The sequence below is a fragment of the Manis javanica genome, chromosome 11, assembly GCF_040802235.1.
Source record: "Manis javanica isolate MJ-LG chromosome 11, MJ_LKY, whole genome shotgun sequence".
NCBI classification, from domain to species: Eukaryota; Metazoa; Chordata; class Mammalia; order Pholidota; family Manidae; genus Manis; species Manis javanica.
In genome coordinates this window covers 88,108,920-88,127,196 of record NC_133166.1, presented here as the reverse complement: position 1 = coordinate 88,127,196, position 18,277 = coordinate 88,108,920, and the positions used below count along the sequence as shown (strand labels likewise).

The 18,277-nt window shown below is 37.5% G+C and overlaps 1 protein-coding gene and 1 pseudogene across 4 annotated transcripts in view; both read right to left on the bottom strand.

The window, feature by feature from the left end:
• The window catches only part of TDRD5 (tudor domain containing 5), an 82,229-nt gene that overhangs the window by 17,204 nt on the left and 46,748 nt on the right, over positions 1–18,277 (bottom strand). For all 4 annotated transcript variants that reach the window (XM_037021069.2, XM_037021070.2, XM_037021071.2 and 1 more), the window contains exons 10-11: positions 14,226–14,438; positions 9,566–9,632 (exon numbers count right to left, since the gene is read on the bottom strand). In XM_037021069.2, the coding sequence (XP_036876964.2) occupies positions 9,566–9,632; positions 14,226–14,438 (280 nt within the window). The remainder of the gene's footprint in view (positions 1–9,565; positions 9,633–14,225; positions 14,439–18,277) is intronic.
• On the bottom strand, positions 10,007–13,391 carry LOC108384971 (nck-associated protein 1 pseudogene; annotated as a pseudogene).

Below are 18,277 nucleotides of genomic sequence, written 5' to 3'. Positions count from 1 at the left end.
CACAAACCAGAAAGGACTTTCTCTTAGCCAACACACGCGCCAGCCCCCACAAATACCTCTATCGCCATGAAAAGGCAGAAGAATTTGATACAGACCAAGATCACAGAGGCAAACCCTGAGAAGGAGACAGACCTAACCAATCTCCCTGAAAAAGAATTAAAAATAAAGCTCATAACCATGCTGATGGAGCTGCAGAGAAATATGCAAGAGCTAAGGGATGACGTCCAAAAGGAGATTACAGAAATGAAACAATCTCTGGAAGGATCTGTAAGCAGAATGGATAAGATGCAAGAGGCCATTGATGGAATAGAAACCAGAGAAAAGGAACGCACAGAAGCTGACGCAGAGAGATAAAAGGATCTCCAGGAATGAAAAAATATTAAGAGAACTGTGTGACCAATCCAAAAGGAACAATATCTGCATTATAGGGGTACCAGAGGAAGAAGAGAGAGAAAAAGGGATAGAAAGTGTCTTTGAAAAAATAATTGCTGAGAACTTCCCCAAACTGGGGGAGGAAATTGTTGCTCAGACTATGGAGGCACACAGAACTCCCGAGAGACAGGATCCAAAGAGGTCAACACCAAGACATATAATAAAATGGCAAATATCAAGGACAGGGACAGAGTATTAAAGGCAGCCAGAGAGAGAAAAAGGGTCACCTACAAAGGAAAACCCATCAGGCTATCAGACTTCTCAACATAATCCTTACAGGCCAGAAGAGAATGGCATGACATATTTAATGCAATGAAACAGAAGGGCCTTGAACCAAGAATACTGTATCCAGCAAGATTATCACTTAAATTTGAAGGAGGAATCAAACAATTTCCAGATAAGCAAAAGTTGAGGGAATTTGCCTCTCACAAACCACCTCTACAGGATATATTAAAGGGACTGCTCTAGATGGAAGCACTCCTAAGGCTAAATAGATGTTACCAGAGAAAATAAAATAACACCAGAGAAATCAGACCAACCAAATACTAACTAAAGGCAAAAAATAAAATCAACCATGCACAAAAGCAGTCAAAGGAAACACAAAAGACTACAGAATAAAACACCTAACATATAAAGAATGGAGGAGGAAGAATAAGAAGGGAGAGAAATAAAGAATCATTGGACTGTGTTTATTCTAGCATAATAAGATAGTTAAGTTAGAAGCTTAGATAGTAAAGAAGCTTCCCTTGAACCTTTGGTAATCATGCATCCAAAGCCTGCAACAGGAATAAGTACATATCTATCGATAATCACCCTAAATGTAAATGGACTGAATGCACTAATCAAAAGACACAGAGTAATAGAATGGATAAAAAAGCAAGACCCATCTATATGCTGCTTACAAGAGACTCAACTCAAACCCAAAGACATACACAGTCTAAAACTGAAGGGATGGAAAAAGATATTTCATGTAAACAAAAGGGAGGAAAAAGCAGGTGTTGCAGTACTTGTATCAGACAAAATAGACTTCAAAACAAAGAAAGTCTCAAGAGATAACGAAGGACATTACTTAATGATAAAGGGGTCAGTCCAACAAGAGGATATAACCATTACAAATATTTATGCACCCAACATAGGAGCACTTACATATGTGAAACAAATACTAACAGAATTAAAGGAGGAAATAGAATGCAATGCATTCATTTCAGGAGACTTTAACACACCACTCAAATCCAAAGGACAGATCAACCAGACAGAAAATAAGTAAGGACACAGAGGCACTGAACAACACACTAGAACAGATGGACCTAACAGACATCTACAGAACTCTGCACCCAAAAGCAGCAGGACACATATTCTTCTCAAGTGCACATGGAACATTTTCCAGAATAGACCACATACTAGGCCACATAAAGAGCCTCAGTAAATTCAAAAAGATTGAAATTCTACCAACCAACTTCTCAGATCACAAAGGTATAAAGCTAGAAATAAATTGTATAAAGAAAACAAAAAGGCCCACAAACACATGGAGGCTCAACAACATGCTCCTATATAATCAATGGATCAATGACCAAATTAAAACAGAGATCAAGCAATATATGGAAACAAATGACAACAACAACACAAAGCCCCAACTTCTGTCGGATGCAGCAAAAGCAGTTCTAAGAGGAAAGTATACAGCAATCCAGGCCTATTTAAGGAAGGAAGAACAATCCCAAATGAATAGTCTCAAGTCACAATTATTGAAACTGGAAAAGAACAAAGAGGCCCAAAGTCAGCAGAAGGAGGGACATAATAAAGATCAGAGAAGAAATAAACAAAATTGAGAAGAATAAAACAATAGAAAAAAATCAATGAAACCAAGAGCTGGTTCTTTGAGAAAATAAACAAAATAAGATAAACCCCTAGTCAGACTTATTAAGAGAAAAAGAGAATCTACACACATAACCAGAATCAGAAATGAGAAAGGAAAAATCACAACAGACCCCACAAAAAATTATTAGAGAATACTATGAAAATCTATATGGTAACAAGCTGGAAAACCTAGAAGAAATGGACAACTTCCTAGAAAAATACAACCTTCCAAGACTAACCAAGGAACAAACAGAAAATCTAAACAGACCAATTACCAACAATGAAATTGAATCAGCAATCAAAAAACTACCCAAGAACAAAACACCCAGACCATATGGATTATGGCTGAATTTCATCAGACATATAGAGAAGACACAATACCCATTCTCCTTAAAGTTTTCCAAAAATAGAAGAGAAGGGAATACTTCCAAACTCATTCTATGAAGCCAGCATCACTCTAATACCAAAACCAGGCAAAGACCCCACAAAGAAAGAAACTTAGATTAATATCCCTGATGAACATAGATGCAAAAATACTCAACAAAATATTAGCAAACCAAATTCAAAAATCTATCAGGAGGATCATACACCATGACCAAGTGGGATTCATCTCAGGGATGCAAGGATGGTACAACATTAAAAAATCCATCAACATCATACACATCAACAAAAAGAAGGACAAAAACCACATGATCATCTTCATAGACACTGAAAAAGCATTTGACAAAATTCAACATCCATTCATCAATAAAAACTCTCAACAAAATGGGTATAGAGCAATCTACAGACTCAATGCAACCCTATCAAAATACCAACAGCATTCTTCAATGAACTGCAACAAATAGTTCTAAAATTCATATGGAACCACAAAAGACCTAGAATAGCCAAAGCAATTCTGAGAAGGAAGAATAAAGCAGGGGGTATCTTGCTTCCCAAGTTCAAGCTCTACTTCAAAGCCAAAGTAATCAAGACAATTTGGTACTGGCACAAGTAGAGACCCGAAGACCAGTGGAACAGAAGAGAGAGTCCAGATATTAACCCGAACATATATGGTCAATTAATATATAATAAAGGAGCCATGGATATACAATGGGGAAATGACAGCCTCTTCAACAGCTGGTGTTGGCAAAACTGGACAGCTATATGTAAGAGAATGAAACTGGATCACTGTCTAACCCCATACACAAAAGTAAATTCGAAATGGATCAAAGACCTGAATGTAAGTCATGAAACCATAAAACTCTTAGAAAAAAACATAGGCAAAAATCTCTTGGACATAAACATGAGCAACTTCTTCATGAACATATCTCCCCAGGCAAGGGAAACAAAAGCAAAAATGAACAAGTGGGACTATATAAAGCTGAAAAGCTTCTGTACAGCAAAGGACACCATCAATAGAACAAAAAGGCATTCTATGGTATGGGAGAATATATTCATAAATGACAGATCTGATAAAGGGTTGACATCCAAAATATATAAAGAGCTCACCCACCTCCACAAACAAAAAGCAAATAATCCAATTAAAAAATGGGCAGAGAATATGAAGAGATAGTTCACCAAAGAAGAAATTCCGATGGCCAACAGACACATAAAAGGATGCTCCACATCACTAATCATCAGAGAAATGCAAATTAAAACCACAGTGAGATATCACCTCACACCAGTAGGGATGGCCACCATCCAAAAGACAGACAACAACAAATGTTGGCGAGGATGTGGAGAAAGGGGAACCCTCCTACACTACTGGTGGGAATGTAAATTAGTTCAACCATTGTGGAAAGCAGTATGGAGGTTCCTTAAAAAACTAAAAATAGAAATACCATTTGACCTAGGAATTCCACTCCTAGGAATTTACCCTAAGAATCAGCAGCTCAGTTTGAAAAAGATATATGCACCCCTATTTTTATCACAGCACTATTTACAAAATAGCCAAGAAATGGAAGCAACCTAAGTGTCCATCAGTAGATGAATGGATAAAGAAGATGTGGTACATATACACAATGGAATATTATTCAGCCATAAGAAGAAAACAAATCCTACCATTTGCAACAACATGGATGGAGCTAGAGGGTATTGTGCTGAGTGAAATAAGCCCGGTGGAAAAAGACAAGTATCAAATGATTTCACTCACCTGTGGAATATAAGAACAAAGAAAAAAACTGAAGGAACAAAACAGCAGCAGACTCACAGAACCCAAGAATGTACTAAAAATTACCGAAGGGAAAGGGACTGGGGAGGATGGGTGGGAAGGGAGGGATAAGGGGGGAAAAAGGGGCATTATGATTAGCAGACATAATGTAGGGGGGCATGGGGAGGGCTGTACAACACAGAGAAGACAAGTAGTGATTCTATAGCATCTTACTAGGCTGATGGACAGTGACTGTAATGGGGTATGTGATGGTGGGGACTTGATGATGGGGGGGGTCTACTAATCATAATGTTGCTCATGTAATTGCAGATTAATGATACCAAAATAAAATTTTTAAAAAAAGCTATGGACACAATTTTAGGACATGCTTTCAAAGGAAGATCAATTAAACTGACAGCAAACCTCTCAAATATGACAAGGAAAACCAGAATCCAAGTCATTATATCTTCAATGAGCTAATGATATTAACTGTCAACCCACAACTCTTTACCTAGTGAATATACCTTTCAGGAGTAACTGTAAAATAGTATTTTCAGGTAAACATAACTAAGCTTGACATCAGTAAACCCCCTCAAAATGAAAACCTAAAGTTTTCATTTTGAGGGGGTTTACTGGAACAAGTTCCAATAGAAGGAAAATGTTTCCAAACAAAGGGTGTGAGTGATGAGCTAAGAAACTGAGGAATACATAACTAAATCTAAATGGACATTATTGTGAGTTTATATAATTTATTGAGGGGTTAAAAAAGGTAATATTAATTACACAACAAAAACAGATCAGGAGAATAGGTTAAAACAAGAAAAGTATTCTAATATCCCTGTAGTATTACACATAGTATGTTGTATTTCCTAGAGTAATCGCTAAAATAATACAGTATTTATTTAGTGGAATTAAAAACTGTCTTCAAAATAAGGCACAAAGGTAAGAAAAAGTATACATTGGCATGAAATATTTAATGTATTGAAACAATGACATTTAACCAAGAATATTCTACAAAGCAAGGTTAATATTCAGAATTGAAGGAAAGATTCAAAGTTTCCCAGATTAATGAAAGTTAAAAGAATTCACCACTAAACCACCTTACAACATATCTTAAAGGGATTTCTATTGATGGAAATGTTCTTAAGCCTAAATATTTTTCATTAGTGACAATAAACCCATAGTAAAGGTAGCAGACCAATTACTTACTAAGCAAGTGTAAACTTAAAAAAATAAAAGAAGTAAAATCAGCTATACACAAAATCAGTCAAGAGATACACACAAAAAATTGAAGATTATAACATCCAATGCACAAAGTTTAGAGGAGGAAGAATAAAAAAAGAAGTAGTTTTAAACTGTGTTCAAAATAGAGTGACCAAATATAAACGGTTATATATACATATATTTAGGAAACTATGACCCTTATGGTAACCATGAACCTAAAGCCTATCAAGACCTATCTATATGTTGCCTACAAGAGACTCATTTCACCCTAAAGACATACATAGACTAAAAGTGAAGAGATGCAAAAAGATATTTCTCACAAATAATACAGAGAAAAAGGCAGGAGTAGCAGTACTTATATCAGAAAAAATAATTTCAAAACAAAGAAAGTAATAAGAGACAAAGAAGAACATTACATAATGATAAAGGAGTCAGTCCAAGAAGAGGATATAACCATTACAAATATCCGAGCACCCAACATAGTAGCACCTAAATATGTAAAACAAATGTGAATAGAACTAAAGGGAGAAATAGACTGTAACTCAATAATATTAGGGGATGTTAACACACCACTTACATCAGTGGACAGATCAACCAGTCATAAAACAAATAAGGAAACTGAGGCACTGCACAATGCACTAGATCAGAAGGACTTAACAGATATATACAGAACATTCCACCTAAAAGTAGTAGGGTACACATTTTTCTCAAGTGCACATGGAATGTTCTCCAGAATAGATCACATATTAGGCCACAAAAAGAGCCCCAATAAATTCAAAAATACTGAAATTGTATCAAGCATCTTTTCAGATCACTATGGTATGAAACTAGAAATAAATTACACAAAGAAAACAAACACCCACAAACACATATTGGCTAAACAACATGCTTCTAAATAATCAATGGAGCAATGAACAAATCAAAGAAGAAATCAAGCACTACATGGAGGCAAATGAAAACAAACATACAACAGTTCAAAATATGTGGGACGCCATAAAAGCAGTTATAAGACGGAAGTATATAGCAATACAGGCCTACCTCAAGAAACAAGAACAATCCCAAATAAATGGTCTAAACTCACAACTGAAGAAACTAGAAAAGAAAAAACAAATAAAACCCAGAGTTAGTAGATGGGGCATAATAAAGATCAGAGGAGAAAAAAATAAAATAGAGAAGAATGAAACAATAGAAAAAAAATCAATGAAACCAAGAGCTGGTTCTTTAAGATGAACAAAATTGACAAACCACTAGCCAGACTTAAGAAAAAAAGAGAGAGAACACAAATAAAATCAGAAATAAAGAAGGAATAGTTACAACTGATACTACAGACATACAAAGAATTATTAGAGAATTCTATGAAAAATTATATGCCAATAAACTGGACAACCTAGAAGAAATGTAAGAATTCCTAGAAAAGTACAGCTTTCTACGACTGGCCCAGGAAAAAAACAGAAAATCTGAATAGACCAATTACCAGTAGCAAAATTGAACTGGCAATCAAAAACCTCCCAAACAAACATCAAGGTCCAGATGGCTTCACAGCTAAATTGTACCAAACATTTAAAGAAGAGCTAATACCCATCCTTCTCAAAGTATTCCATAAACTAGAAAAGGAGGGAATATTTCCAAACTCATTCTATGAGGCCAGCATCACTCTAATATCAAAACCAGGCAAAGACACCACAAAAAAAGAAAATTATAGACCAATATCCCCAAAGAACATAGATGCTAAAATCCTCAATAAAATATCAGCAAACCAAATTCAAAAATACATCAAAAGGATCATCCATCATAACCAAGTGGGATTTATTTCAGGGATGCACAATATTCAAAAATCAATCAACATCATACACCACATTAATAAAACGAAGGATAAAAACCACATGATCATCTCAACAGATGCTGAAAAAGCATCTGACAAAATTCAACATCCATTCATGATAAAAACCCTCAACAAAATGGGTATAGAGGGCAAGTATCTCAACATAATAAAGGCCATATATGACAAGCCCACAGCCAACATTATACTAAACAGCAAGAAGCTGAAAGCTTTTCCTTTAAGATCAGGAACAACACAAAGATGCCCACTCTCCCCACTTTTATTCAGCATAGTACTGGAGGTCCTAGCTATGGAAATCAGACAAGATAAAGAGATAAAAGGCATTCAAACCGGTAAGAAAGAATGCAAACTGTCACTTTTTGCAGATGACATCATACTATATATCCTAAAAACTCCTAGAAAAAAAAAACCTAAAGACTCCACCAAAAAACTATTAAAACTAATAACTGGATTCAGCAAAGTTGCAAAATATATCAAAAAGAATAAAATACCTAGGAATAAACCTAAACAAGGAGGTGGAAGACCTGTACTCTGAAAACTATAAGATAACTCATGAAAGAAATTAAAGACACAAATAAATGGAAATCTATCCCATATTCATGGATAGGAAGAATTATTACTGTCAAAATAGCCATCCTACCCAAAGCAACTTACAGATTTAATGCAATCCCTATCAAAACACCAGTATCATTTTTCAATGAATTAAAGCAAACAATCCTTACATTCATTTGGAACCACAAAAGACCCCCAAACAGCTAAAGCAATCCTGAAAAAGAACAAATCTGGGTGTATTACTATCTCTTAATGACATATCAAGCTATACTACAAAGCTACAGCAATCAAAATAGTATGGTACTGGCACAAGAACAGACCCAGAGATCAATGGAACAGAACAGAACCCAGATATAAACTCAAATATATATGGTCAATTAATATGATAAAGCAGCCATGAATATACAATGGAGATGGAGAAAAGATAGTCTCTTCAATAACCGGTGTTGGGAAATGGACAGCTGCATGCAAGAGAATGAAACTGGATTATAGTTCAACTCCATACACAAACGTAAACTTGAAACAAATTAAAGATCTAAGTGTAAGAGATCAAACCATCAAACTCTTATTAAAAAACATAGGCAAATATCTCTTGAACATAAGCATGAACAACTTTTTCCTGGGCACATGTCCCCAAGGAAAGGAACAAAAAATGAACAAGGGGGACTACATCAAACTAAAAAGCTTCTATACAGGAAAGGACACCATCAATAGAACAAAAAAGGGACCCTACAGTATAGGAGAATATATTCATAAAATTATTTGCCACAAAGCCAAGATATAGAAGCAGCCTAAGTGTCCATCAATAGATGAATGGATAAAGATGTGGTATATATATACACAATGGAATATTATTCAGCCATATGAAGAAAACAAATCCTACCATTTGCAACAACATGGATGAAGCCACTGATTGGAAGGATAAAATGACACCACAATTTATAGATAAAACCTAGGTGACAATAAGTCAGTGAAATAAGCCAGGCAGAGAAAGACAAGTACCAAATGACTTCACCCATTTGTGGAGTATAAAAGCAAAGTAAAACTGAAGGAACAAAACAGCAGCAGACTCGCAGACTCCAAGAAGGGACTAGTGGTTATCAAAGGGAAGGGGTTGGTGAGGGTGGGTGGGGAGGGAGGAAGAAGGGGATTAAGGGACACTATAATCTGCAATTACAATATTGGTGGGGAAGGCAGTACAGCATGGAAAAGACAAGTCATGACTCTATAGCATCTCACTACACTGATGGACAGTGACTGCAGTACAGGGGGTGAGGACTTGATAATACTGGTGAATGATGAAACCACAATGTTGATCATGTGAAACCTTCATAAAATGGCATATCAATGATACCTTCAAAAAACCTCTACAGCAAATATGACACAGTATAATTATTTTTGTCCACATGTCTATCCTCCTTACTAGCCACAGTGACTCCCTTGGAGGTTCATTCCATGTTTTATTTCTGTACCCTGAGAACCTAGAACTGTTTTTGGCATCAAATATTTGCTGATTAAATGGAAAATAAACACACCTCTACTGGTCTCACCCAAGCCAAAGAACAAGGGATAGACTGAGCTGGAAGCTTTGTGTAGCAGCACCTGCAAAGGATAATCAAATATATGAATATTTAATCATATTTTAAAACTGTATTTTATGGAATCTCTAATCCACTTCTTGATTTTTGCTAGTCACACCATCTCAGAGTATTTTATTCATGCACTTTATGTTTTTTTAGAAATAAACAAGCAAATTTTCATTATCAAATATCAAAAACACAGAGATATTTTCCAAACAAATGATTCTCTAAAATTATAGGAATAATTTCAGTGAATTCAGTGAATGTGCAACCTAAATCAATCAAGTACTGTAATACAACCATATTATGAAACCAATGATCAGAAAATAAAACAGTATGGAATTTATAATCCACAAAACTGTTTTTCAGGCCCTTAAGGTAAAAGAGATCCACAGTTTACAGATAAAACCTAGGTGACAAAAATGCATGTTTGTCTTCAATAATGAGATACTTTATGCAGAAAGTATTTCTCAGCAAGATGTAACGAAAACAATATTCCAAAAGATTTACTGTCAGAAACGGGGATTCCTGCACAATCACATCTAGCAGTAAGTAAACAGGTTTTCTATTTCTTGTTGTTTTATCTGTCTCCTGGCCAATTTTCAGTAGACTGGAGGATGCAAGTGCCAGAAATTCTTTAAGACTGTCTTCAATGCTTCCTTTGTGGATTGTAAACAAAGTTGCAGCGATCTGGTTGATGGCTTTGGCCAAACAATGTATGTTGTTGCAGTGCCCTTCTATAGCAGGGCTATACTGAGACATCACATTACTGGCCACTGTTGGCAAAGAAACTGCCACAAAGACCATGAAGAGGCAGGCAATTTTATATTCTTCTTCTGGACTTACTATGTTTTCTGATTTCTGTGAGGAGAGAGCTACCACCAAGGCAGGATCAATCTCACAAGGTAATCCAGAAGCTGATGATAATTCATATACATTCATTGCAATCTTCATATCAGTTTCCCTTGGAAAATCTTCAATTGAACTTACAAGAAAAAGAATGTGGTAGGATAAGACATCTCTAAGCGCTTCTTGTGCCAATGATTAGAAGGATAAAATTACACCAAGTATTGTCATCCTCTTCAAGACACTGTCAACAGATGATAACTTTTAAAGAGTGCAGCCATCTGGTCTGGTTTGTCAAAGCTGGTCCTCATTTGTGTGAGCACTTCAACATTCTCCATCACAAGTTTCTTAAGTTCAGCAAATTGTGAAGAAATATGCCACGTAAGGCTTTCACTTAGGAACTTCATACCATATGGGCCTAGCAGTTCTGATAATGACCTCATTTCTGATATGTCAGAATATTCCTCTGCATTGAATGTTAATTCATTTTCTGTAGGTAAGGTCACAAATGCTTTCATCATAGGGAAATAAGCTATATGATCATTGCCGACTTATCTTAAAGTTTCCAAGTACCAATTTGTGTACAGACTTGTAATAGTTGGCTCTCCATGACTGTCCAAGTGTTGTGTCTGTTGAAGAAGAACATCATTATATACTCTTGTAATATCAATTTGCACATAGTTTTCTTTGGACTGGAGTACAGTCATGTAAGGTCTTACACTTGTTAGAAGCTCTGATGGTTTTGCAATTTCCTGGTGGCTTGGTTACACATAGTCATTCCAACAATTGACTTAGTCAAGCAGATTTCCAGATGAGAAGTCAAATATTCTCTTGGAGTAAAGGTATGTTCCCAAACCACCATGTTTGGTACATAACTTTCTAGAGAAACACAACTCAGAAAATGCACTGTACAATTTGTCAAGGTTGGTCACTACCAGTCTGTTTTTCCTCATGCTCTCAACTCCTGAATTTTCCCCTTCAGGTTCCCCTTTCTTACCAGTCTGTTTTTTGACTTCTTATTTACTGCTTGACTAATGGTTTGGGCACAATGCTTGGGCAGTAACCGATCACTAAGAGTACACTGTTCTGTGCAAACATAAGTGATGAGATTTCAAAGTTTTTTGGTCATTTCATCCAGCAACATATCACATAAGGAAAGACTACACTCTCCAATATGATGTTGCTCTTCTGGACACAGTTCATGTGTGCAACTCATAAAATGAGTGCAAAGCAATGGAAATGCAATTGAGTATCTTGACTGAGAGGGTAACTCCAAACATTGCTGAAAGATCTTCTCAAAAGCACGACTATAAAAACAAAATATGGAGAGATCTGATGTTTCTACCAACATTTCTACGAAGGAGTCTACCATTTTTATATGAAAAATTATCATATTCATCATCTTTCCAAGTTCTCTGTGATCTGCAAGGCTAAGTGAAGCCTTGGAGACACTAATATATGCCTGTAATCTAAACCAATCTAATCACATTCCTCGGAAATCAACTACTTCCCCGTCTTCAACTTGTTTTACATTTAGGGAAGTCACATTATTAACAAAAGAGGACATGGTAATTGATTCATCCTCAGGACAAACAGAAAGATTCTGTACAAGTTCATTGAGGACAACAGCATCAAAACCATAAAGGTACTGTACATAATACCTCTGCATTACAGGTCCATATTTTCTTATATGTGCTCTAAGCTCTCCCATGTAAAATATTAATTCAGCAATGTGCTTACCTATAAAGTCATCTGTACTCTTCTTTGGCATGTTATCTGCATGACAAAGTAGCCAGATAATTTCATCATGGCAAAGGATAATGCCACAAAAACAAAAAGTGCCTCGGGACCCAGCAAGCCAGGTTGATCAGAAAGGACGGTAGCCAACTCTTTCAGTGCAGACCTTAAAACCTTGTGTCTTTCTCTGTGCATTGAACGAGCATGTGACACAGCTGCCTCTTTGCATTCTCTTGTCATTAATGCGCTTATTATAGCCTCTTATGTTTACAAACAAGTCTTCTGCAGCTTTATGAATGTGGAAAACTTCATCTTGAAAGAGTGAGAGGCAAGAGCTACTTTGAAGAGCTAGCTTCCAAAGATTCAGTGCTGTCGCATCAGTATTTAGGATCCCATGACACAAAATAAAACCAAAAATAATCCATTTTCCATTGCATCCAAAGAGAGGTATTCACAAGGCATAGTGTCAGACTGTGCAGGATTGAGCATTGCACTGGGTGCACTGATGAGACTCAGTAATTGGGTGTTTCTCCACTAGTCAGCTGAAGGATTCCTTTGAGGACACACAAACTGAAGAGAAATTAGTGCATCTGAAAGAGACTTGCTGTGGGGTACAAATTCTCCCATCACCTTTAAAGGGTTTTCATAATCCACGATCATCTGACCAAGGCATGGGTATTCTCCGTTACTTGCTCCATGGGTCATTTCATGAGCATAGTTATATAATCCAATGATTGCCTTCCTTTCTTCAATTCCAGACAGGAGGATCGTTAGTGTTGTATAGGTTATGGTCAAATCTAAGTAGATTTTTGTATGATCGAAGTTTAAGGTAATATCAAAGAAGACTTGGCACACATCAAAAGTATTCAGCAATTCACAAACATGGTCCTCAAATTCCATAACATCTACAAATGTGAAGTAGTATAATGCCAAATTTTTCAGAATCTCGGATTTTTCTTTCTGAAGTTGTGCAAGCTGTTGATTTGTTGTTGCGGGTTTCTACAGCAGGAAACTTTCTGACTATGAAGTTCACAGCAGATTCCAGGTTTTTGTCAATAAGGTAGAATGGTTTTGCCTTGGGGTCTCCACATGCCTTCTTGTTGTAGAGGCTGGTAAGCATGCCGATGCCCTGGTCACTGAGGATGGTGAGCTTCTCCGCCAGCCTCTGCTGACGGGGCTGCAGCACCAAGCACGACATGGTGGGGGGTTAGGGGGGAAAAGGGGTGCCGCCGCCGGCTACCTCGCACCCAGTCACGGCCGCGGCTTCCACAGCAACCTCTAGTGGACCTCCTACCCTCCTGCCCACGACCTCTGCCTCAGGGGAGCGCGCCCATGGCCCTGGCGCCCCAATCCGCGCGGGTGACAGACGAGCCGCGGCGGACACCTTGGGGTCCCTTCCCCAGCAGCAGCCTGCTGCCTTCCTCCCGCCGCCCTTCCGTCCCCAGCCCCAGCGCTCGCCGCCTTCCCGAGCTCCTCTGCTAGGGGCGGCGTCTCTGGCGGCTGAGAAGAGGCCGCTTCCCCCAGCCCCGGACAAGCGCTTGGTCACCTGATCGGCCGCGCCGGCGCCCCCTCAAGGCTAGACGGGGAACTGCGCTGGGGGACCCGACCCCGCTGCGCCTGGCCTCGCGGCGGCCGCCACCAACTATTCATGCATTTTCAAATGAATGCCTTACTCTGTAAGGCAGCCTAAGAAATAAATTGCAAAACATAATAGTCTTTGAAAACCATGCAATTAAAATATAGATAGGAAGTTAAACCATCATGCTATATAAATACAATTCTTAGCATAATTAATAGAATCATTTTCTTTACAACAGATGAAAATTTAGTCTCACAGTCCATTCAGATTCATAAGCATGTGAATGAAGAAGACACAAGGATTATAACTGAAATTAAGTGACCACTAAGAAGAAAGGAGGAGGGAAGGATGGAGAGAGGAAGGCAAGAGAAAGGGAAGAGAGAACCCCATCCCACAGAATTTCAACATTATGATTCAAAACTTAAGTCGTCCTTATTTAATCTGTCAACTCACTTGAGGAACCTGAGGGAAGTCTTTGGAACAGTTCCAATATTTCCAAAGTCTGGGTAGAACACTTCAACTTCCTGTTTCCCAAGGACTCGATGGATGATGACCCGATACCACCACTTATCCTCAGAAATCCGTACACAACAGAGATGCCCTGGCTGGATGAAATATTCTGGCATGGTGTACCGGTCAGACACCAGCTGATTAGAATAACAGCGCCTGCAGAATTCCATAATACAGGGAAACCCACAGGGAGAAATAAAGATCATTTACATTGATGTATCAAGAGCAGGAAAGTACTGGCAAAAAGCAAAGAAAAGATCCTCACTTTTCCTGATTTGTTAATATTTATTAATACCAATTAATTTTATTTTCCTTTTTTTCTAAATTCCTTCTTTTCATCAAAAAACTTCTTCAAATAGAAACTTGTACACTCATTTTATTTCACACACACTGAATAGAATGTAACCAAATTTCATTCCCCAGCATTTCCTAAAATGGACATTTTTAAGACATCAATGGCCTATTAATTTGCAAATCCAAAAGCTTTTCTCTCAACTTTCAATATCCTTGCTCTCTGCGGCATAACCCTGATCCTGTCCTCTTTCAAACTCTATCCTACTTAGCTTCCAAGACACTATTTTCTCCTATTCTTCCCTGTCAATAATTATTCCTTTACTGGCTCTGTAATTGCCTTAAAATTTTGGGTTCTCTGGGGTCTTATCTTTAGGAATAACAGGAGCTCAGGCTTTGGAACTAGAACTTGACTCCATCATTTACTAGCTGTGTGACTATCTTTCTGTGCTTCCATTTACTGCAGATGATGATAATAAAAACTTAGCTAAAATATATGAATGCTTAACACAGAGTCCAAATACAATAAGCAATCAAATATTAACTATTTATTATTATTCTTGCTGTAAACCATCTCACATTCATTTTCATGTGTTATACACTACTGACAAACTGATCATTCTCCATCTCTATCTTAAGACCCTGCATCCCTTCTGAGCTTTAAAATTTCATTTCCAACTGTATGGAAAAGATGCTAGTTGTCCCCGACTTCCAGCCTCCTCTTTTTCCCTAGAAATAGAATCCCAAATTTTAATTGTGTATATGGCCATTCAGATTTCCCAAGCTCCCTTGCATCTAGATGTGGCTATGTGAATACTAGATTCTGGCCAAAAGGCTTTGAGAAAAATTAAAGTGTGCATAAGTAAGATGGTAAAATTTATCTGTATTTCACCACAATTTAAAAAAGAAAAAATAAAGTGTGAGAATTTCAGCTGTGGAAAGGACATGCTTCCAAGCCTCCTCCTTTTTCCACAGTGGATGTGCTGGTGAGCTACACTCTGGAGCAGATGGAGGGGAACATACTGTCTGGGCAGCAAGACAGAAAACTGGTGACCCTAACACCATGGAGCTACCCTTTCAGGCTTTATTGCTTATCCATGGACTATTATGGAAAGAAGAAAGAAACTTTCATCTTCTTTATGCTACTTATATCTTTGCAACAGTGGCTAAACCAAATCTTAACTAATATTGTCCATACAACATTGCCAAATTCACCCTCCACAGTCACCTTTCACGTACTTATGGGCAGATCTGTAACGTGTAACCCCAGTTCAAACCTACCCAATCTCTAAAGCCACAGTTCTCATATTCTTTTATCCTTCTCAGCCCCACTGTCACCAAGACCCGATGATTTTACTTTCTTACTTTCCAATTTATCTCTTCCTTTGCACTCTCTCACCAAGACCAGCCTATTAACAGAGCTTCCTCCTTCACTCCATCTATCTTCCACACTGCAACTAGAGTTACCCTAAAACCCAAACCTGTCAATGGTCTTCCTTTCTTAAAGCCTTCAGAGGCTTCCTATCTACAGAATAAGTCAAAATTCCTTCCCATCATGTTGATGGTATTTCACATCCAGTTACTGTCCCTGTGGTGGTGACTCCACATCCCTATCTGTTGCCCTGCTCCCTCATTTGTTAGCTGGCCTTGGTGCCAGTGACTGAACCTGCATATACCCACTCACATCTCCTTGACTGACATATTCTTGCTTGCCTTTGACACCCAGCTCAAGCATCTGCTTTGTGAAGCTTTCCCCGACCTCATCCAGGCATAACCACTTCCTTGCACAATACCTGACATACCCCTACCTATCTTCCTAGCTAATCATGTGTTCACAAAGGCAAAGGCCATGCCTGTCTTCTCCTTGTACTGCCAGTGACTCAACATCTGAACACTAAGCACACATCAGCTATAGTACTAGCATATTTGAGCAGCCAGCATTTGAGCATTCTAAGTACTTTAATCTTCACAACTCCATGAGAGGTAGGTATTATGATTATCCCCACTTTGGAAATGAAAAAACTAGGCCCAGATAAGTAAAGTAACTTCAAGGTCACAAAGGCAGAGAATGCACTTTAAACCATGAACTAAATCTTCAGCATACTGGAATGAAATATATGACAATATTTTTACTAAGTGATTATTATGTGACTTATGTTATGCCAGGAGTTCTTGGGTGAGAGAAGAATATATGATGTGGTAAAAGTAGAAAAAAAAATGGACTACTTTTGGAGAGATACAAAATAAATTATTCTTATATGTGACATCAATGTAAAAATCAGACATCGTTGATCATGAATAAATCTGAAGTGACTGGAAAGGTACATATTTTACATGGTGTTTACTAACAAAGGACAACATTTTTCAGTAGAGGAAAGATAATTTAGAGCTGTAGCTCTCCAAGTGTAGTTCACAAACCCTGGGGACATTAATATATTTTCAGAGGGTCCATGAGATCAAAGCGATTTTAATACTGTAGTGTTGTTATAAAAACAGTCATTTGCCTTTTCATTGGGTTAACATCCACACTGATGTTGTAGAAGGAGGGCGGGTAAAACTCCAGGTGCATTAGCTAAACCAAGGCAGAGGCACCAAACTTTCTTTACTAGTGGTCATTTATTTGTCCCTGCCATACATTCATGTAAAGAAAGAAAGAAAAAAAGAGGCAAATTTCACTTAAGAATGTCCTTGATAAAGCAATAAAACTACTAAGTTTATTAAATCTCAACCAGTGAGTGACCACCTTTTCAATATTCTCTTCAACAAAAATGGAAGTACACGTCAAACACTTCCCAAGTTGTCTTAAGGAAAAGCACTTGCACATTTGAGTTGTGTACTGAACTTGCTGTTTTTGTTTTTGGTGGAACATTATTTTTACTTGAAAGATGAACTAGACACTGTTTTCATGGAATGCTATTTCTGCTCCAAAGCACCACTAACAAACTATGTTTATTCAGATTTGGGTATCTGACACACATTTTCTCAAAAATGAAGTGAGCCTATCACTTCAAGGAAAACCTTGACAGTATTTGTTGTCAAGGATAAAATTCTTTAAGTTTTCAAGTGAAAATTAGGATTTTGAAATGTTGCATCCGACACCATGAACTTCATAGCTTCCTAATACTTAATGTTTTTCCGATGAGATCAGTGGTAATGTTATTTTTTGAATATTGTATGATGAAATGTGTCACTATTTGACAGGTCTACATAACTCAGTGAACCAGTATTTTCCCAAGGACCAATGAATGATGTTTTAAAATCATAGATGGGGATAAATGATCCATTCAGGGCCAGTTTCCCTGAGTCCACACTAACAAGGGTCCTATTGTTGCTTAAATGTTCTGCTATTGCTCATCTTGAAATTCTTAGTAATTTCCAGACAAGGAGACTTGCATTTTAATTTTGCCTTGGAGGCTGCAATTGCACAACTGGTCCTGGATCCATTCAAAGTACAAAGGCAGACCAACGGACCTGAACACAGTAGAGTATGAAAAGTTGAAATTCCACATTGCAACTAGTCTTTAAGAAACTACCACTTTTCACACGTTAGTATACTACCAAAGAATATTCAGTTTTCTGAAAAGGGTATTAAAATACTCCTTTTCCCAACTATGTAGTTGTGTGAGGCCAGACACTTATCAAACACTTCAACCAAAAATACATATCTCAAGAGATTAAAGAGAGAAGCAGATATTAAAATCCAA